Source organism: Athene cunicularia (genome assembly GCF_003259725.1).
Source record: "Athene cunicularia isolate RWA chromosome 4 unlocalized genomic scaffold, athCun1 chr4_part2, whole genome shotgun sequence".
Classification (NCBI taxonomy): Eukaryota; Metazoa; Chordata; class Aves; order Strigiformes; family Strigidae; genus Athene; species Athene cunicularia.
The window spans coordinates 18,012,645-18,034,717 of NW_020799099.1; the positions used below are offsets into that span (position 1 = coordinate 18,012,645).

General features: G+C 37.3%; 1 protein-coding gene across 2 annotated transcripts; it reads left to right on the top strand.

Annotated features, from left to right (window-relative positions):
- The first annotated feature begins 13,405 nt into the window (after window positions 1-13,405).
- On the top strand, window positions 13,406-21,761 carry UBE2D3 (ubiquitin conjugating enzyme E2 D3). Of its 2 annotated transcripts, XM_026847834.1 has the most exons (6): window positions 13,406-13,504; window positions 13,590-13,621; window positions 16,212-16,289; window positions 17,121-17,226; window positions 18,578-18,671; window positions 20,251-21,761. In XM_026847834.1, coding segments are annotated over exons 1-6 (357 nt in total). In that variant the 5' UTR covers window positions 13,406-13,503; the 3' UTR covers window positions 20,297-21,761. The 2 variants fall into 2 exon arrangements, with proteins under 2 accessions (XP_026703635.1, XP_026703634.1); XM_026847833.1 differs by lacking the exon at window positions 13,406-13,504 and having other exon boundaries at window positions 13,568-13,621; window positions 20,251-21,755.
- Window positions 21,762-22,073: the final 312 nt, after the last annotated feature.

Here is a 22,073-nt window from a genome sequence, read left to right on the forward strand (position 1 = left end):
TTACTGTATCTTCCCTTGGGGTGGGGTGGTGGTGTTGGTTTTTGTTGTTGTTTTCTGTTTGTTTTTTTTTTTTAAAATACCCTCTTCCAGGGAAGAAGGCTGCCGGCATGAGGGTTGCGCTTGGGCAGCTTTTCGGTTTCTCGGCGGCAGCGCTTCGCGTTTGGGTTTTGCTGGGATGTAATCGTAAGCGCGATGGCAGCGCAGTGGCGTTACCGGGAAGTCGCTGTTGATCTGCGCTCCTACGCGAGCTACGTGGAGCATTTACGTATTTCAAGAGCTGAGAGGAGTTTCTTGGTCATCTCGTAGCCTGGCAAGATGGCAGAAAGTCAGTGTGTCCTGAAATCGGTGAAGTAAAACTTCGGTGCACAAAACGCCTTCTACAGACGGTTTGCCATCTATTATAAAGTTTGCCATCTGTTAGTCTTCCTGTAATTTCACATCTCTTTGGTAGTGCTTGTGGGCATATTTTAGACAAAATTACGTTATTTATAAGTTATCAGTGAAAGGGCAATTCTGTTATCCCTGAGAATTGTAAATCTGTTCTGGATGAGTGGTAGCTGAATTAATTGTCTTCAAATTACGGGTACACTCTTACAAGAATTACAAAACAATTTCTTTTGAATCTGCCATCAGAACTTGTTCACTTGTATTAGTGTATGATATCACTTGAGTTGAAACACAGCTAGTATACTCCCTGGTATGCTTTGTCATCAACTCATGCTTATGAAACACACTCAGGCACTGCAGGTAAGCATTTATTGTCAAACATAAACCAAGGCAAGCTGCCACTTACGTAGTAGTCTGGTGGTCAAAACCTTAAAACGATTCAGCATGACTCTTGAATCAGTAAGTCATACCATTGACTTAGTTTTTGGCCTGTTGTGTGCAGTCCTGCATTGGTCATTATAGTCTATGGCACTGTGTAGTAGCAAAAGCTGCTTCATTTGCCCAGTGCTAGAGTTTAAGATTGCTGAGACAGTTGGGCTAGGGTTTGGTTGGTTTTTGGCTTTTTTTTCTTCTGTTGAAGATGCGATTTTTAATCACACCATACTACAAGATAAATTTCCAAATTCACATAGGGTTTACAGTTCTGATTTTGTGTTTGCTAACCTGTAAAGTGATGTTTTGCTAACTGAAACCCTTGCTTACAAGTTGTTTTCTTCCTAGGCATTGTTTCTGATACAAATGTCTACTGGGATTGAGACTGAAATCCAAAAATAGCAGGGTCAATTTTGTAACAAGGTGGTTGTGAATTTAGATTTTAATCTTGCCAACTGGTAAAGCCAGAGAATGGCATTCTGTCACCAGTGAGCTGGGATCCCCTGTTTTCCAGTCGTAAGGTCACTGGTCAGACCTTGAAACTCTCTGCTTCCTTGTAGTACGTTGTTGGCACTAGATCAGAAGAGGCTAAAGAGAGACACCAGGACCTCACAACATTGTAATCACACATACCTGATTTAGTCTGACTTGTGATATTACCTGTCAGGACTAGAATTCATTGTCTCCTGCAGCAGATGACATCCCAAATGCATCCGTGAAGGTATTTTCAATCTGACTGACTTCCTCTTTGTGGATGTGACATATCAGGCAAAATAAAATTCTTTATTGTATTGGGTAAATCAGACTTTCGGACTGTGTTTGTGTAAACTCAGTCTGAAGTATATTACGCATTCAGAATACGGCAACCCCTACTTAAAACATAACGGGTAAAGTCTACTTTAGACTTGAAAATTAAAACACATGGGTATTCCTGTGCCATGTGTTGGGTTATCTACTTCTGGAACAGCCTTTGTAAAGGGTGCTTCAAACTGAAGTAGTTGTCAGGTACCTAGCCAGTCCCAGAACGATTATGTTATGCTGAAGCTCACCACTGCAACTGTGCCATCTGCCCTCAGGGTAGCCTGCATTCGTTTGGCAAAACTCTGCTTTTATTGATGAGACTTGCTTTGCACAAGAGTGGCAGTTGTTTTATTGTAACAAGCAAGTGCTTTTGACATGGAATAATGTAAACCTACGTTCATTTTAACTGTTTCCTTTCCTGAAGACAAAATTTTTCTCAGATTTTGAACAAATTCATGTTGATTTATGAGGTTTTATCTAAATGCTTGATACATGCTTCTGGCACATTGTCTTTGTCTGAAGTATCTAGTAGTACCTGCTAAACGCACATCCTGTAATTGCTGCAGCATGTTGGTGTTTCTGGTTCAAATGATGATGATCCGGTAGTAGGGAGGCATTTATGTGGGAGTAGGGAATTGGGAATGCATAAAATTGAGAAAACTTGGGAATGTTACATCATTGATATATGCCCATTTTATTGCTGCTGTATGCATCCATTAAGGTGAGGTAGTATAAAAGGCCTAAGTTGTGATCTTGATAGACTAAAAATAGAATTAATACAGGAGATGTATACATGAAATGTCTTGTCTGTGAAATCCTTAAGAAAACTTGTGCCTGCTGTGTTTTATGTCCATTTGGTTAAGCATAGCACGAGCCAGCATCCTGTCAGGGTTGTCAGGGAAAATCTTAAGTGGAGTTGGCATCCTGGAAGCTAAAAGCTGAAGATGGCAAAACCATTTATCCCTACTTAAGTACAGATAGGTGGCTTCCATTGGCAGTGGTGGAGTGGAGACTAAATAACTATTTTGCTGAAGGCTGTAGCTCCCAGTGCTATTCCTAGATGTATAATTAATTGCAACTTCAACTCCCCCCTCCTCCAGATGCTCATAGCAGGAAGTGCTGCTAACCTTGGAGATACCCATATTTTTCAGAGATTGGATGTAATACGCAGCAGTGAAGGCAGCATGCAAATCTATGTTACTTTAACCAAAGGTGTAGCTTTTATAGAGGTGATTCAGTTAAGAGTCATACAGCCTGCCTATTCCTTTTGTTTTAAACTTCTACTCTCTTCTTTTGAACTTAGTATGAAATTTTTAAAAAATCAGCTGAACTAGAAAAAGCTATTTGGAATTCTCTTCTCTGGATGAAACCTACAATGTTCATACAGGCAGTCTTGGATTTAGTTTGCTGGGCTTACTCAAAATAGTTAAATAACTTAAAGTTATGTGATTGATGTTCTGCTTTGAATGTCTAGAAGTAAGTCTAGATTTGTCTGTTTAGGGGCTCAGAAAGTTAAGATTAACTAGCTAATGAAATGCAGTTGATGTAAGCTTAGTTAAAATTCTTTAAAGCTTTGTGGATAGTCTTTGTATGTATTGAATTGCCTTTTTTACTTTAGTTAATTCACCTTAACTATTTCCCATATCCAGGGGTAGACTAGTTCTGCATCAAGTAGATAATGCAGTGCAGTGGTTAGAAGGGCCATGTTGAGCCAGAAGGCAGTGGTTGATTTTTAAATCATGAGATTTCAGTAATGGAGTTTGGGAAGCACTAGTATTGAAGAATTTCAGTGTTTTTTAAAAGTCAGAATAAAAATATTCATCATCAGATGAAGTCTGTCATCGCTTAAAAGTTTTGCAAGATTTAGTTTATCAGAATAGTCAAAAGTTACGTTTATACTATGAAATTAGTATAACTAAAATTGTAATAATGCTTCTTAATTGGGTAGGTTTGATACCCATATTCAAGTCCAGCATTAGGGTCTTGAATGTGTTTTCAGAACTGGTAATATTTTATTAGAGAGGAAAACTGATGCTTCCTTAACTAGAAAGTTTGGGCTGCAGTAGCTCAAAGATTTCTCCTGTTAACTGTGCACTGTGCTTGTGGAACAAGTTCCCAGTCTGCTTAGATCTTTAAATGTGTGCATTAGAATGAGGGGTGAAGGGGATCATAATTTCACTTAAGTAATTTACAGAACTTCAGAGATCAACATTAGAGGGGTTCTTCTTGCATACCTTAAAAATTTAGTTCTCCAGTATGTTAAGGATTTGGGTGGGATAATGTACAGGCTAAAAAGGTTGTCCAGACAACATTTTCTTTATGATTATTCCAGCTTTTAAAGATTTGTTTTTGAAAGTAAGCCAATGGTTTTGCTATTACTCCCTGCATGAGTTTCTTCTACAGAAGAGCTGCTGTAGAATTCCCCAGAATGAGCTCCCTTCAGCTGCCTCCCCAGTCTGTAACCAGCTCTGAAGCACTAATGCCTTTCTTTGCACTCACATTAATGGGTAAAAAAGGGGGGGAAGGATGTAAACAGCTGTATGTAGCAGCTGTTGAATACAGAGCAGTAAATAGCCTCTTGCCAAAGGCATCTCTGTTCCTCTGAGAGGCCACCTCTAGCCTGGCATCATCCCCTACCCACGGATGTTTTCTCTGCATCCGCTGGGTTGAGCTGTTGAAGGAGAGAGGATGGAGGTTCTTAACTTTGTCTGAGATGCCAAGTGACAGCTGGTAAGGAGGAGTGGAAAAGGGTAGAGCTTTTGTGTAATTCAGATTAGGGCATTGATGCACAATCTCTGATAAGTCTTCCTGTTGCAAATATTAAGGTTTTGCCACTTTAACTGTATGCCCTGTGTTCTTGTATAGGTCCCCTCCCCTGTGCATCAGAGCTGGCAGATGGGAACATGTGGTCTGCACTTCAGCATTAGGCCTGATATCTTGGTATAAGCTGACTTTTGTTGATAGTTTAGGCTAAAATGCTGTAGCTTACACTGAAAAGGCTGAGTTACAGGCATGCATTTTCTCCTTTAACTGATGTGATGTAGTAACCTGCTGGTATCATATGCAGAAAAAGGTAGGGTAAGAAATGAAAGCAGCAGCGAGAGTGTATACATGATAGCAGTCAGTAATGCATTTTTATATGCAGTTGCTTTTTTGTCAAGTTGGCTTTTTCAGAAGAGAGTCTTAAACTGAGTTGTACATGCTGAACAGTGTTTTAATCTTCTTGAATCTAAATTTAATACCTCAAAGTCTAAATGGAAAATACAGGAGCTTTTTTTAAAAAACACTCTTCAATGGGCTTTTTATGGGGCACTGATCTGATACATTAACTGTGGCACACTGTGTTGGGGAAGCCTTGCAAAAAAAATTAGTTAAAATTACATTCACAAATTTAAATTGGTGTTTATGCCTTTGGCAACTCTTCATAAAACATTTCAATGTAGACAAGGTTTAATACTGAAAAATGAGCCGAATAGAGCATTGCAGGATTCAGGACTGAAAGCTAAATAGAGTAGATAGAGGGGATTTTAAAATTTTGTAAACATTGTTCAGACCTTCTTACCAACAGTAAACTTGAATATTAGAATTTTGTGTAAAGGAAGCCTTTGTTCTGAACCTCATCCCTTTGAGAGTCATGATATGCTAGACATCTTCAAGACCCCCTGCAGTTTTTTCCAGTGTAATTGTGATGGGGTTTTTTTATTCTGGTTTTTAAGAAAGCAGGATGGGAGGATTGCAGACTGCTTTGCAAATGTTAGGGCCCAGTAAAAGAAAGAGGAGACAAATGTTTAATCCTTTCCACAAGCATCTGGACACCAGAGTTGCAAGCTGAACTGAGTGCAGATGCTTAAAGTGCCTTTAGGTCTTCTTGATGGAAGGCATGAGGATTGTGCTAAGTGCTCAGTTAAGTTTATAGCAAGCTTTCTCTGTAACCTGTAGTTAGGTTGGCCAGGTACTCATCACTTCTCTGAGTTCTTCCAAGAGCTCTTTTAGATTACTAGCAAATATGAGTGTCCTGCTCTAAGGCAATATTTCCCCAAAATTGCTGGCCTATTTCAGTAATAATATCAGGTAATTCTCTAAATGAGAACTTCAGACTTCGGTTTTAGCTTTCTTCTGTTTTAATTTCTTCTTGCCTTGAATGATACAGGAGAATCTCCTAAATGACAGTTTGCCAGATGAGCAATCACCCCCTTCAGGGACCCATTCAGGTTGCAGTCTGATGTGCTTTTAAACACTTTCTCCTTCCTCTTCAAGACCCTTGTGGATATCAGCGTTCTCTAGATAGCTGAGGTGGAATTCAAGTATAAGAGCAGTACTCCAGAAACAGCTTTTGATTTATTTTTTTTAATGGTCTGTTGGCTCAGTGTGAGCCTTAGTTTTGCATCCCTACCACTAGCTGTTCAAAACACAGAACCATTATGAGGGGTAGTTATACACAGTAGCATAATATGATAGAGTAATTGTACAGCTGTGGATAAGATAGTGTAATCATCCCCACATAGCTGTGTTTGTACAATATACCCCTATAGTATGTTGCAGTAGCTTTCACATGCATCTTTGGGTTCCTACAAAACATGGACTGGTAAAAGTCAAGACAGCTTTTTAAAGGGGGAGCTGATTTTCAGAGTTTATTAAGTTAAATAATTAAATTTCAGATTTAATGTATCAGACTACATCTAAACAATTAATTCACCACACTGATTACAGATGCAGTGTTATTTAAGAATATTAATTTGATAACTTTGGTATACGATCCTCCTTTCCATATGTTTTCTTGAGAACATGGAGAATTTTTGTACCTTTATTCAGAAAGTGCAGATTTACTGAGGTTAAGTGCCCAATTGAGGCTGATTGTGATTTTTACAAAGATTTGTCCTGTACACTACCAGTACCCAAAGTTGTTGTTTGTGTAGGCTTGGCAAACTCTTGGAGGCCTCTGTCACATTGAGTCCAGGGCAGTGCATGTACAGATGCTGATTCTGGTTGATGTGTCAGATGCTGGTGGCTGAGGTTCTGCTGTGTGTTACCATGTCTTTGACAAGCTGCAGGGCAGCGTGTTGGAAGGCTCTCATGTAACATGCCAAACCCCGGCATCTAATAAGTGTTAAGATCGCATTTGTGTGAAATTCTCTTATCACAATGCCAAAATCTCATTCCTGAGTGGTAGCCATCAGTCCAGAGTGCCTTACTTTGAAAATAAACTTCTTTCCAAGTGCATCATTTCACATTTGCCTATATTGAATTTAATCTGTCCCTTTGTTTCCCAGTCATTCTGTTTCATTTAACTAGTGCATCTTGCTGCTTCTCTTGTGGCCCATTGACACTAGTTACCGTCTTCTCTGAGGGCTGTGTTGTATTCCTGGGTTGCAGAACCAAAGATCAGTGTGGTTCTTGCAGGAAAATCTCCAAGTGAAAAAAGTATTTTAAGTTTCAGGTTCCAATATTCAAAAGCTTGGAAATGCCATAATTAACATACCTGGTTATCACTGAATGGATAGGAAGTTAGCCAGTGCCTCATGCTTTTCCCTTCATTCGACTTTAGCCAGTAGCACAGCCCTCATCCTAGACTGCGCATAAGTGTTTTAATAGTTCTATTTTCAGGGAATGGTAATTGTTACAATACCTTAGAAATGATGTGTGTAAAACAGTCAGATTTTCTTCATCTTGAGTAAGACAGCCTGTTGTGGGTTACTTCAGGGAGGAAACAAGCCATAACTTCGAGTTCAAAGTACAGCTATAGGTGTCACCTTTTTTCCAAGTCTGTTCTGAATGCCTTTAGTGAGTGACCAAGAAAGCAAGTTGGTAACTGAACTCCTTTTCCAGTCGGATCTGTCCCGCTACAGAGGTTGTGAACTTTGTGAAAGGTTGGAATACAATAGTGAGCCATTTTAGCTGCGGTAACTCTGAAATTTGCTGAAGACCAGTTACCTACGTTGTATACCTTCCAAACTTCAGAACAGATGAGAAGAACTGTAGACAATAGTCTCATTCACAAAGGGCTTGTGTACTGAAAGGTAGGTTCTTTGGAAAGATAGCATGTAGTCATCTGAGTGGTTTGTATCACAGTCCAAGCACACAAATAGACTTAATTACAGTTGCACAGAGGTCTGGCATTTCCTTCCTTAGTGTGAGGCTTAAAACATGAATGTTTCTGTGTTTGTCTTTTAATATATCATTATGATATTGTTGCTAGCCATTGTACAGACAATATGCAGTGTGTACCCTGAAAAATTCCATTCGAGAGGCTCAAGGTAGGAGAACCATGTAAAGTAGAACAAGCAGAATAATCAAGATAGGGACAGTTACAACTGTTACATTCATGGTCACAGTTTGGGTTTCTTAAAAACTGCGCTCTTTGGCCCGTGCTGTTTTCTGTGACTGCTCTTCATGTGTTTTCTCTGCGTATTTGCTCTAATGTCTGTTTTTAAACGAGAGGAACCTACATCTCTCTGTATTACACAGTCATTATACATTGTTTTTATCCATTTATTAAGTGTTAGCCAAAAGGCCAGCTGCTTTGATAATTTTCTGCTGGTTACACTTGCCTTGTGATGTGTATTGTGCCATTGCTTTCTTCAGCTTAGAAATCCACATTCAGTGTTCTTTCAAACTGTTATTTTCTGCTTCCAGGGGTAATTAGTTTTCATGCTGAAACGAATGTTGCAAATGCAGGTGTGTGGGATGAGGCAGTAGTTCTTTGCTGGTTGACACTTCTTAATCTTCAAACAGGCTTAAATGTTCTTCCCCTCCCTTTATAGCTGCTTTCAATCCTTCCTTCTTTTTATAAAGCTGTTTTCAGCTGTGAGCTAATGAGTGAGACTAATGCAGTGATAAATTTTTGGATGCTTAGAGTTTGAAATATCCACAGGCAACATTAGACAAGCACTCAGAATTCATAAATGTTGTTTTTTGTTTGGCTTAAGTGCTCTTTTTTCTTTTTTTTTTTTTAAAGTTTAAACTTCACATTTAATTCTGTATCACCTTTCATGCTCTTCAGGTAGAACGAGTTATTGTCTTGGAAACTCAAGGCAAATTAACCCCATTTTTTCCATTATGCTTTCTTGACTACAAGCCAGAAAGCTGCAATATGTGATTTTTAAAAAGAATTGTTACAAAACAGTATTAAACCTTTACAAACCAGTATTAAATCTTAACTGTGAGTTTATGCCTGTGGAGGAAAATGAGTGATCTTCAGTCACTCTGGTGGAAGTGATCTTCTGCCATTCTGTATTTAAGTCAGCTGCCACAATCATTAAAAATAAGCCCTGGCTATTTCCAGCTTAAACTAGAAAAATGTAGCAGCAGTGCCACAGAGAGTATGAATTCTGACAAATGGGAAGAAAAGGAGCAAACACAGATGCTGCTCTACTTGGTACCTTGCTTGGTAGACATCAAGCTGTTATTTCTTACTGAATTTGCTGTAACCTGAAAACTTCTGTGAGAAAAGCAACTGGTTCCCTTAAATATTTTCCTTCCCTGTTTCGCTCATGCATATTTGGATGAGGTATCCTTTGCCATTCTTCAAATTTTCTTCATCCTTTAAATTACTTTTGTAATGGGGGGGGGGTGTAGCAGCTTTTTTTGTCAGGAAAAAAAATGACACTTGTGGTTTATAATAAGATTGTAGTCTTGCATTCACACTCACATGTTAGTGTTTTGAATCATCAGTTGAAGCATAAGCTGTATTTTCTATGTTAGTTATGATGATATTTGTGCAAAACAAGCAGATTAGTTAGCTTTTATAGGCATTTTTTTTTCTTGAAAATACTGATTCATTTTTTTGGTTAGCTTTTTAATGAATTTATAGAGGAAGAGAACAGAGAATTTTAAGAATGGATCTGTTTCACCAATAAAACTGTATCTTGCTACAGACTTAATGTAAAACTGGCAGAAGACCATGCTGCTGAATTTGTGTTAAAGCAGGTCTGCCTGTTGCAGTGACAGGTACTGTTGCTGTATTTTCAGTTATCTCTGTTTTCGAAAACTGTTGCCAAAATGTATGTATGTTGTTTCTTGTATAGGCTATGTTGCCCTTGTCCTCTTAACAGGGGCACTGGCACTTAATTCTTAAACAGTGTTTACATCTGCAAAATGCTAAGTGACTAATCATCCTTGTGGAGAGGTAAGAACTATCACAACATTATATTTGGAAACTGGGACACAGAAATGGTGATATGCGGGAGCTATATGGGAAACCTCTGGCAGTGTCAGAGAGTACTAGTCACAGTTGTAATTCAAGACTAATCCTTTCTGATAAGCATATAACACACCACTCCGAAACAAATTTGGTTTATTGTTTCTATGTAAAGTCTTTGTAATCTGGAATTTCTGGGTTTTTTTCTTAAGCCACCTGTAAAGTGAAAAATTATAGCAGCTGGTTCCAGGAAGATGTGAGTTCTACTTTGGGGATTTTTAAGAAAGTTTGGGATGTACCTTAGTACCTCTCAATGAAGGAAGGCACTACTGAAACTGAATGCAAATTAAAAGAAGCAAAGTTGGAGATAGTAAGCATTGCAGCGGAAGAAATATTAGAAGCATAAAGCCCATATATGTTGAAATTTTATAGAACAGTACTTGAGAACATTTAATTCTAAAATTCTAGTTAAATTCTAAAATAGTAGTTAAACACTGCTTTGTAAAATGAAACTTCTTGTGGTCTTTACCTTCTTGGTGAGAAGTAGGTGCAAGCAGGGGAACAACTATGAGCTGATTTCTTAGAAATAATTTTTTAATCAGCTCACTGAGATGATGAAGCTTAGTTGTGATGTTAGAAATATTGTTCAGATTAAATATTTTCCTGTTATAGAATAGTAGCTCTTGATGGCTAAGCTGAGAAGGAAGGTCAGTTTGTGTTTCTACTGCTGAGTGGGAAGCCTTAAAAAAAAAAAAAAACAAACCTCCTCCCTTTCCTTGAATGAAATGCTTCAGCTGCTCTCCGAATATCACAGCCCATGTGTCTCTGCTTGTTTAATTTCCAGTTATTCCAGTTTGCCTGTTGGATTGAGCAGAGTCATAGATTTCAGAAGGAGGCACTTTTTAAAGTTACACAGAGGAAACTTTATGCTCCCTTGTTGCAAAAAGTCTCCCTGCATTTGTATAGATGTGATAGTGTCAAACACTTAACAGGGAGGTGAAATAGGTCTGGTGTTACTGTAAGCAGGGAATGCTTGCCAGTGTTACTTTCATGCTTCCCCGGGTTCTTCCACAACACTTCACACTGCTGAAGCAAACAGCTTTACTACAAACTTTATTGGGTAAATTACTTGCTCAGTGGTTGAAATGCTAAGTGGTGTATCACGTGTTCCTGACGTTATCTGTATTTTGAACTGCTTTGTTTAGCACAATTAGGGTTTTTTACTGAACTGTTTGGGACCAGTCAAAACTTAAGACCTTTAGCTTAAGAAAATTGCTGCTTGGTTTGTTCTCTAGAACAGTTCAAGTGGTTAAAAGAGGTAACTGTATGGACATGTATTACAAAACAACTGAAGACTGCAATATTAAATACTCGTGTATATATAAAACTCTTGTATATAAACTCTTAATTTTCCTGCTGTGTTAAAATACCTTATTTTTATCTTGAGTACTGATTTCTTGTTTCTCTGAAGATAGTGCCTTTTGAAGAGCTCTCTAGTCTAATACACATACCTCTGACAGTCCATCTTATGCTGATCTTTTTCTTGTCCTTGTCTTAGTGCTATTTGTTTTTATAGTTTTCATAAACTACATGAAGAGCCTTTTCATAGTTTTTAGTCCCTGTGATAGTTTTAAAAAAATAGGATCTGATCTTCCTCAATTAAGTCATATAATCCAGTAGTAACTAAACAATTCCATTAAAATAGTAACGTGTGTAATTTCTGCTTATTCTCTTGCTGCAACTTATTTTAGGGGACAAAGTATCTTTTTATTCTCTCAGATTTTGGAAATCATTGATCATTCTTAGAACTGGAAAATATATCTGAATGAGAACTCAGCCCGATTAACAAAACTTGCTGTATTTGTTAAATGGGAAAAAAAACCTCACTCAGCAAATTAAGAAAAACTTTCTATCTGAAGGTTCTTTTTACATTTCTTGTTCTCCTTTACATGGATAATAGAAATCCATGGAGAGTGCTGAACAACATATGAACCTGATAAGTGATATTTCACAAGAGAATTATTACAGGGACACTCAATAATAAGTGGGGAGTGTAGAGAAATGCACTCTAAATAGATTTACTGTGATAATCTGGAAGGTGCTGCCCATGTTTCTAAATAACAGCAGCAGTGAAATGAACCGTAATACTAACTTCATTGTGCCATTGCTTATTAGAACTGATACAATTCTATTTTACAAAACAGTCTGATTCCAGTGCAAATCAGAAGTCTGGTTAACGGGAAAGTTAATCAAAATCGGCATGTGTAGGGAAGGGAAATGCTGGACTACTAAGTTTCTTGGGGGGTGGGGGGGTGTGCGACTGCTTTTTTTGCTGTGGGTTTTGGGGTTTTTTTGAACGTGTGCACTTGTACATGTTGAAGTAGTGTTATTCTCTCTGCTTGTAGCATCTTACCAAAGAACAAGTTGTTCAAGTTACAGGGAACATACCTTTTGTTTTTTCCTCATTTTGTGTTGGCTTGCACTTACTAAATTTGTATTATGTGCAGAATTTGTGAAACTTAAAGGCTGTACATTAAGATCTTTCCAGACAAAACAGTTAGCTGTCTGATCCAAATATGCGTATGTTTCCAGCATAATAGGAATGCCTGGGTTTCTTAAATGTCTGTCAAAGTAATGGAAAGGTCTTGTTTTAATGGCTTGTATAGACTTGTAGCAAAATAACTTGTGTGCAACTCTTAATATATGGGAGAGGGACTGAAGGTTTTCCCTTTTCTCATGACTTCTAGATTCTAGATACCTGGACAAGTGCAGATTTATAGAAGCTCCTGAAGCCATTTTTAGATTTAAAAGCGAGCAGGGAAGAGGGAAGGTATCTGTTACATACTTAAACTGAAAATAAATTTTAATTTTAAAAGACACTGCCCAAACAAGTAACTTGCAGAGTGTTTAAACAAAATCATGCTGAGGTATTTTGATTCATTACAGCAGCCTTGATACTAAACAAGGAATCTTCATCTGAAGTTTCTTTTTCATTCCCTCTGTAATGGGGAAGGGAGGGAACTGTTCTGCAGCTCAGTTATTCAGAATTTTAAAGGCATAATTGTCTTAAATGTGAAGTTTAAAATAAATACATATATTTTGCCTGATTCTAACACTTGTTCAGCCTCTTTAATTTTCTTGTCTACTTCAATCTATGCAAGATATATCCCTGCTGGAGGTAGCAGGGAAAATGAAACTGAGTTTCTGTTGGGTTTTTTCTTTCTGTTCTGAGTTTTAACATCAGATGTTACATACATACTGCTTTCTGTTTCATGAAGACTCATTAATAGCTTTCTCTCTTAATCACTTCAGGCTTCTCTAGCTAAGATTGAATCCTTGAAAAATCTTGATCAGAAAGTGGTTAGACCTTGCCCACCTCAGGCTCCGTGTCCTGCTTTCCTTTATGTCCCTTCTTCAGCAGTAGTGTCTTGATAGTAGTGGTATTTATTTGGAAAAGCATAGTCATTGGAGCTCTTTACCTTCTTAACTGGGTTTTGTGGTCGTTGTTTTCTATAAAGACATTTTTGATACTGATCTCTAGTGGTTCTAATAGCTGTTATCGGACATTCTTTTGTGTTTGTATATGGAAAAACTGTTAAAGGCTTTTGCTGGACATGAAGTGAAAATGACTGAGTTCCTTAGTGTTCCTTCTCTGAACAGTTGTTTGTTCTTTTTTCCAAAAGGAACTTAGTGACTTAGCCCGTGATCCTCCAGCACAGTGTTCAGCAGGTCCCGTTGGAGATGACAGTAAGTAACCTTAAGTTTTATGCTTTGCTTTGCTAACTCAAAGCATGTAATACATAGATAATAATGCAGAGTTTTTCTTTTGTAGTGTTTCATTGGCAAGCCACAATTATGGGACCTGTAAGTATTCTGATTCTTGTGACGTAATATTAAACTAGTAGCTCTTACTCAGGAGGAAACTGTGGGGTTTTTTGTTTTACTTGTTTTTAACTCCCCTTACTAAGCTCTAGTTCTAGAGGTACACCTTGCAGTAACAGAAAATGGAGGGGGGGGGAAAATCAGTTTGATTATTGTTGAAATGTTTTATGAGGACATGTATTTCAGCTGACATTATCTCTGGAGCAATGTTAGGCATTATCACTTAATGTCTAGAAACTTTGTTTGCATTTAACTTTTTCTACAGTTTGAATCTAACATGAAGTTTGTACTAGGAGATGGTCCCAGTGTCAAGAATTAGTTGGGATGGTTTTTTGTGGATCTTAGAACAGAACAGTGAATCCTTATTTGGTCTGCTGTCATGTACTGAGATGTTGAATACTTTTAGAAACAGAAGGGGAAAAAAAGTCACTGAAATGTGAAGTTCCAGTTATGACTAGAGGATAAAAGTCTATGTTTAAAGGTTCAATGAACATCTGAAACCTGAAATGTGACTTTTTCCTTGTGGGAGTAAAGGTGGCAAATGCTTGCCTTCACTGAAGACATAACCTGCAAATGCTTGACATCTGGAATTCTCAGGGCTGCTTATCTATATTTAGAAAACAAAACCTGTAACTTGAGAAGACACATATTGCATGCCAGTAGATCTGCAGCCACAATGTGATGCTTCTGGTGTGGCTACAGAGTATAAATTAAATATCAGTGATGCTGAGTTGCCCTGACACTATATATAGCTACAAATGTGGTTTTAGGAGATTGCTATGGAAAATGTGCGTATTAGAGGTTCACCTCTAATGGAAAAATGATTCTCCATTCCATAGTCCCTGGTCCTCAGCAATTGTAACTAGGTGCCTCAAAAAGATAAAACTGTTTAATAACTGTATTCATGCTTAAATGGCAAGGAATGTTCTTTCTACACTATACTGAGTGTGATTTTTACATGGCTGGCGTCTGCATGGTCATAAGGTATTAAACATCAGTGGAATTTAAATTGGTATTATTAATTTTAGCTTCCCCTTATGCCTTAATAATGTATAGCTCCTTTTTTTCCCATATGGTTTTTGTGATGTCAAAAGGTCTGTGTTACTGATCCAAGAATGGGCAGTATCCTGACAGGAGTGTGGTGTTAGTAGTTCTAGTACTCCTGTGGTGTTGCCAAGTGCCTTGAATAACAGATGAGGATTGTAGAACCAATATCTGGCCTTCCACTTCTGCGATAGGATATTCTTCAGGCTGTGATTTTCTTAGATAGATTTAAGAGAACTTACATTAGTTTAACACATTCTAAGAGGGATTTCTGTAATTACTAAAACATATCACCAGAATATGTGCAGTAAAGAAGGGTTGCTTTCTGGCTCCTCAAGGCCTCATATAGTATCTGTTGACCAAATACAAGAGGTTCTATCTTGATTTCTAGATTTTCAGCAGAGATTGGGTAGGGTATAACCTATATGTTTTCAGGTTTGAGTCCCTTGTCTTGTGTTGCAGAATTTAATTTTCTGATATTTAACTAAGATGTAGTTACTTCCTTTGGTGAAATGTTCTTGCAATTAATATGAAAATTCAATTTAGAAATAATTCAGAAGTGTACCCTGTGTGTCTCAGATTAATTTTCCTTAGCCCTGAATCTGGAATTAAAAGCATTCTAGTCTTCAGGTTAAACAATGAAGTTGTTAGCTCTATTTCAGAAACTTAGTTGTTGTTTCAAGTTGAAACTTCATACATCTTTCTTCTCATAACCTGTATGCAGTTCCTATTTAGTCAGTCCATTTATGCTGTACTTGGTATCAGCTTTTTTGACTCCAAATGTTGCTTTACTGCTGATTGTTAGCACTTGAATGAATTATCCCCATACTTGTTTCCTTAGAGTAGGGAAATGTAAAATACTCTTCCATACTAGATTACAGTGAACTTCTAATACCAAAAGGGGGAAGAATTCACTTTAATCTTGATGGGTGGGGGTTTTTTTGTTTGGTGGTGCTGGTGGGGTGGGATTTTTTTGTTTGTTTCATTTTTGTTTCAGGGTTGGGGTTTTTTTTTTCAAGGAACATGGAGTTAGCTGTGTATTTGTAGCTTTTCGCCAGGACTGAGCAATGCCTTAGCCAAGGATGGAACTTAGAAGGGAATGGGAGGCCCTTAGTGCTGTCCATGGCCACTGCAAACTTCAGAGGTCATAACAGAATAGCTCTAAACACAGAACTTGAGGTTTTCTAACCTGACAGGATCATCACTCTGTTAACATTACTTCTTGGAGCTGTCTCAGAGGCATTATAATCCTTTTGCCAATTTGTCCTGAATGAATTGTCAGAGAAGCTGTTTTCTATGTAGCATTAGCTCAGACAAAGAGGTCCATACAGAAAGTGACCTCTGTGTGTTCTATATCACTTACCTTAGGAAGTAGTAATTGAATTTTAATGGCATCTCTCTTATATTGGTAGATTAAACAATTCAGTAGTTCAAACAAATTTCCTCTGCTTTTATTTACTTAAAACCAACATCTTTAGTGATATTTAGCCCTAAAGATCTTAATAGAATTATTTGCTTGCTTTGACAGAATGACAGTCCATACCAGGGTGGTGTATTCTTCTTGACAATTCACTTTCCTACAGACTACCCTTTCAAACCACCTAAGGTAAGTATTGCTTTCTCATTTGTGAAATTAGTGCCCTTTAAAGAACTGAGTACAGGACAGAATCTGTCAGCATCTGTGTTGTAATATTGCCAAGTTCTCACTTCTTTTCACATATTCTCACAGTATATTGGATGGCTAGGTCCCTCTCTGACTACCACAAAAATAGGTATGTTAACATGTGTTTTAGGAGCAAATTCATATATGTGAATTCTGAATGTCTTGGAGTGATGTTTGGTTTTATTCCTATTAATTGATAGGAAAACTTAGTAGCTTTGTATTACTATGCTAGAATTCTTGCTGATGGGGGCTGTCAGGTATTATATTACAATGTACCTCTTTGGGTTGGTCTGTAGAGCACTGAATAGGGATTGTCTTGCTGAGTGCCTAAAATCAGTGAAGATAGTATCTGTAATATTTTGCAATTACTGTCAAATTCTTCTTTTTTTGTAGCTTTATCAGCCACTAGCATGGTCTTCCACTTTTCAGTCAATATGAAAGTACACACTTGGAGTCATCACAGTGTTTGAAGTTCTTTAGCTCTGTGATAGCAGTGCTACCTTTGTTCAGGCACTTCTGTTGACTGTCTTCATCTTGATGCAGGCACCTGTGGTTAAAACACAGCCTCACACTACCCCTCTCTCTGTTTGAAATAGAGTACCTAGTAATTGGAAACTGAGAGGTTGTGGCTTGCGTGAATTTCCATGAATTTGATGCAGTTTAACTGCTTAATTCTTTTAGAGTAAATTGAGTTGACTAAATAGCTTGACTGAAGACAAAGGGTAACATAATTATTGTCATAGACGAAAACATGCTCTTTTTTTGTTGTTGCAGGTTGCATTTACAACAAGAATCTATCATCCAAATATTAACAGTAATGGCAGCATTTGTCTTGATATTCTAAGATCACAGTGGTCTCCTGCTTTAACTATTTCTAAAGGTAATTTATATGAAGGAGAAATGTTTCCATCTTGTGTTGAATACTGTGCTGTTAGCTTTGTCTTGAGTTCTTACCTGTCTCTTGATTTGGCATTCTCATTCTAGCCGATGTTTTGCCAATTGGATAATGATAGCTTACTGCATTTTTTATGGATAATTGTTTTTTCTAACACCTTTTGCTACATGGTTGTTTAAGTAAGGCCTTGACTGGCCACTTACTTGCTTCATTATTCTTAGCAGAGATTACTAGTTTGGTTCCAGAGGAATCTGCCAGCATTTGGATTGAAACAGGCCTGTGGTGGTGTATTTGAGCTAAGGCTGAGAAACTACTTGTTTAAAGCTGTCCATCTAGATACGCACTTGCATGTTAATTTAAAGAATAGTTTAAAGTCAGTTTTTAATAATTAAATCTACATAGGTTTTTGTCTGACTCTGTCTAGAATTACATGCAGAGTTACATTGGCATTTCTCAGGTAGATGAATAAAAGAAAACTTATTAATACATGCTGCTTTCTGCCACTCTGCACGGGCATTTTATTACATCATGAACTAAGCTTACTGATTCTACCTCAGGATAAATCGATGTGGTGCTGCAATAGAAGCTTTGTAGCTTTTCTCATTTTACTATAGTAAACAACAGTTAAATTCTCAAATATTTTCACTATGATCAAATTTTGTTTTGCTTCAAAGCCACTAGTCACTATGGCTTCAAAAGATCCATCAAAGTGCTCCTTTGTCTGTAGAACTTGTAAATCCTGTCTAAGGAGTAGGTTTCTGATTTAAATGTGGTTTCCCCACATTTTAATGCTGTCACTATTGTTTTTCTTTCAAAGCTGCTGCAAGAGTAGAGGATTAAGTCCTCATAGCTGCCTACAACAGTGTTACTCCTTTATTTTACAACATACATGTAGTTTTATCAGTGCAGACCAGGGTATTGCTGTCTTACAACAGAGAAAGAATTCAGTTTGTTTTTTTAAAAAAAACCCAAAAGGTTATAGTTTTAGTGATTAAAGCCATGGAATATTCTGGTCAGCAGAATACGTAATAACGTGCTTTTGTTGGCTGCTACATTGCATCATAGTGCAGGAGACAACAGTTCTGTTCTTGTGTGTGCTTACTGACAGCTATAAGTATTAGGAAATAGGAAACAAATAGTTCTTAAGAACTTTTAAGTTATTCTGGGCTTTTTATTTAGAGTGGGTTACAAATTTATTTTTGCCATGTATCAGGAAAAGGCTTTTTAGGTTCTTTTCTGTGCTGACATCATGCTAATGTAAAGATGTTTGCTCTATTGTTTCTGAGATGGTTGCTCCTGTTTTGCTATTGAGAGAATTCTCTTTTTGTTTTCACAGTTCTCTTATCCATTTGTTCGCTGTTATGTGATCCAAATCCAGATGACCCACTAGTGCCAGAGATTGCACGTATCTATAAAACAGACAGAGACAAGTAAGTGCAGAGTTGCATAAGACTAGTATTTTATGGGTTTGTAAGAGTACATTGTCGGACAGGAATTGTGTTGAGTGAGCCTTTTGTGAAAATCTGGAATGGAGAGAACTTGTGTGTCGAAGTACCACCTATTCTTGGTAGTGCATAATTTAAAAACAAAGGGGCTTAGTATCTTTGAAGTTGTGGGTGAAGGAGACTTTCTCACATGCGTGGCAGTATTTTAAAGTATGTATTACCCAGTCTTTTGCTTACCATGCATAAATAGAACAGAGTTAGATCTTCATATTGAGGACGAGATACCTGTTATTTTGGTCCTTTCTTTTGTTATCAACTTGGCCTTTAATTTTGGTGCTCCCCTTGAAAAAAGTCTTTGTAACTTTCTTCCTATCTGTGTTGAAACAACTTTTTTTTCCTTGTGTGTTTTTAACATTTTGCACAGATAGAATTATATGAATTAGACTTGGTTTTTACATCTATATATATATATTTTAATGCTAAATATACTTGTCCAATTAGGTACAATAGGTTAGCAAGAGAGTGGACAGAGAAATACGCTATGCTGTAGGGTAAGAATATCTGCACATTATGGTGCATTTAACAAAATGGAAATTTGTCAGCACTTGGGTGCTGCATGCTATAAGGCACTGGATTAACTAACAGATAATGGATGCACCAGTTACTGAACTTGGTTATTTAACAGCTTGATCTGTGGTTAGTGTGAAATGTATTGGCTAGTCACTATTTCTCACAGATACTGCTCTTGCATGGCCAAAAAACAAATTAGTATGAAATAATTATCAAGTTTTGAGCCAGCTTGTCAACTTGTTCTGGTAAGTATTTACCCAGATTTTGTCAGAATTTCCTTAAAAGTGATGCCCTGAGGGAGACCTCATGCTTAGACATGGGTGAATTTAGACAATCCAAATTTCAACTTGTTATTATTCAGCAGTGCCTGTCTTCTACATACAAACTAGGAAAATGAATGGGGATTATGTTCTGCTTGTATAGTTGAAAATTAACTTCTTACTGACAAGCATGGAGTTAAGTATAAACTAATTGTCAGCTCAATTCCTGTGGAAATGGTGTACTTAAATATTCTTTTAATGTCCTTTTTAAGAATTGTCTGAGCAGTATATTCATGTGGGAAGAAATGCTTAGTATTGTTTTACTCTAAAATTGGAAACTTTGACATCCTGTATCCAATGATACTATTAACCAAGTAATCTTTACTTACGGCATGTGATACGGTAATCTTTACCTAAGGACAATATTTAAGCAAAATGCTCCTGTTGCCTCTCCCACCCCAAGTGGTTTCTAGTCGCCTTCGGTAGTTTTTCACAACGGACTTCTAGCAAATCTGCTTGCCTTGAATTTTAAAGTGTCTCATATAAATTAAAGGATATCCTAGTCAGTCTAGGGGGGGATTTGTTCATTTTTTTCAGTTCAAGTATGTCTGAGTATAGAAAGAGGTTTATCAGTGTGAAGAGAATAGGGAGATGGGGATAAAATGACACAATGATTGTTTAGGAAATTGTAATTTTCATGCTGACACTAATTCAGTTGCTGATTTTGTTTGCAGGTACAACAGAATATCGCGAGAATGGACTCAGAAGTATGCCATGTGATGCTACCTTAAAGTCAGAATAACCTGCATTATAGCTGGAATAAACTTTAAATTACTGTTCCTTTTTTGATTTTCTTATCCGGCTGCTCCCCTATCAGACCTCATCTTTTTTATTTTTTTGTTTACCTCCTTCCATTCATGCACATGCTCATCTGAGAAGACTTTAGTTCTTCCAGCTTTGGACAATAACTGCTTTTAGAATCTGTAAAGTAGTTACACAAGAACAATTGCCCAAGATTCAGAATTTTTTTTAATGGAGCATGTGTATTATGTGGCCAATGTCTTCATTCTAACTTGGTTATGAGATTAAAAACAAACAAACATTCCTCACTGCTCTAACAGATACTGAAGATACCACCTGAATGGGGGAGGGGAGATGGATGTTCAGTTTTCTCCCATCAAAGAAGTAACATTGCTGTAGCAACATCCATCTTGTTCCAAACCTTCCAGTGTTAGAGAACTGAGGTTTTATTATATACTTTTGCTCATAACTGATGTGTCTGGAGAATTGGTACTGAATCTATAGCATCAGCAGAACAGAAAATGTGATGTATCTTATGCATGTCAATAAAGGAATGACCAGTTCTTGTTTTACAGAGAATGGAAATTGGAAGTCAAACATCCCTTGTATTCCAAAATAGGGTCTAAGAACATTTTTGTAATTCATTTAAATTTTGTTAGGAGGCTTGGAGCTATTAGTTAATCTGTCTTCCAAACACTGTTTAATATAGCACTGAATAAATGATGCAAGTTGTCAATGGATGAGTGATCAACTAATAGCTCTACTAGTTAATTGATTTATTTTCTTCAATAAAGTTGCATAAACCAATGAATTAGCTGCCTGGATTAATCAATATGGGAAACAAAATCTTTTGTAAAAGCAAAGCTGGTTTTTGTATATACTGTTGGGATTTGCCTCATTGTTTAACATCGAATAATGATGTAAAGTTCAATAGAGTGAATCTTTTGCCATTTTCAGTTATAATGCTCAGTCTGTTGCAGGTTGACACATTGTTCAGCCTGATGTATGCAGAATTAATAAGCTAACATAGTAGTGTAGCCTTAGTAGTGTGCTACACTTGGTGCTGGGAGCCCAGCGTTCAAGGATGGACTTGGGACCCAGCAGATCCGAAGTGGTGTATTGTGGAGATACTTCCTGATGCACCTGTGTTTGCTGACTGAGAACCTTTTTCTTCACCTTGTACACTTGACAGCTGAAAGATCTTAATGTGGGAGTAATGATGAGGCAAAAAATTATAAAATAAAGTACTGTTTTGATGTGGGAATTGTCATGAGGCTGTGTTGAAGTGACTTTACTATGTGGGATGTTCGTTACCATTGAAAAGGACTTGTTCAGCCATGCTGCCATTTACATTGATGACTATTCTAATGCAACAGACACTTTCCTCGCGTCAGGTGACTAAACGTGAATAAAGACTCATTGCTATTGGATTTTTGTTCTACAAGAAACACTGTCTTGTGCCATTAGTTTATCTTTGCAGCAACAAGGGCATTATTAAACATCCAGCTCTCCTCTTTCCTGCCCTCTTCCTTCACATTTTTCCTTGTTTCTTCTTTTTTTTTTTTTGTCTCCATTCTTAACATCCATAGCTTCATCTTCTCTAGTCTTGTTCTATCACTTTGTTGTGCATCTGTGACTTCACACTGGCACCACTTTTGCACTGCTTATAGTTATGTACATTCTGATTCCTTGTCCCCACATGGATGTGGAAAGCTAGATGTAAAATAAATGTTAAACCTTAATTTTTATAAAAATT

Coding starts and splice junctions, on each gene's coding strand:
- UBE2D3 (XM_026847833.1), top strand. CDS start 13,568: ATGCAGAGTTTTTCTTTTGTAGTGTTTCATTGGCAAGCCACAATTATG. Junction 13,622..16,211: donor AAGCCACAATTATGGGACCT/GTAAGTATTCTG, acceptor TTGCTTTGACAG/AATGACAGTCCATACCAGGG. Junction 16,290..17,120: donor ACCCTTTCAAACCACCTAAG/GTAAGTATTGCT, acceptor TTGTTGTTGCAG/GTTGCATTTACAACAAGAAT.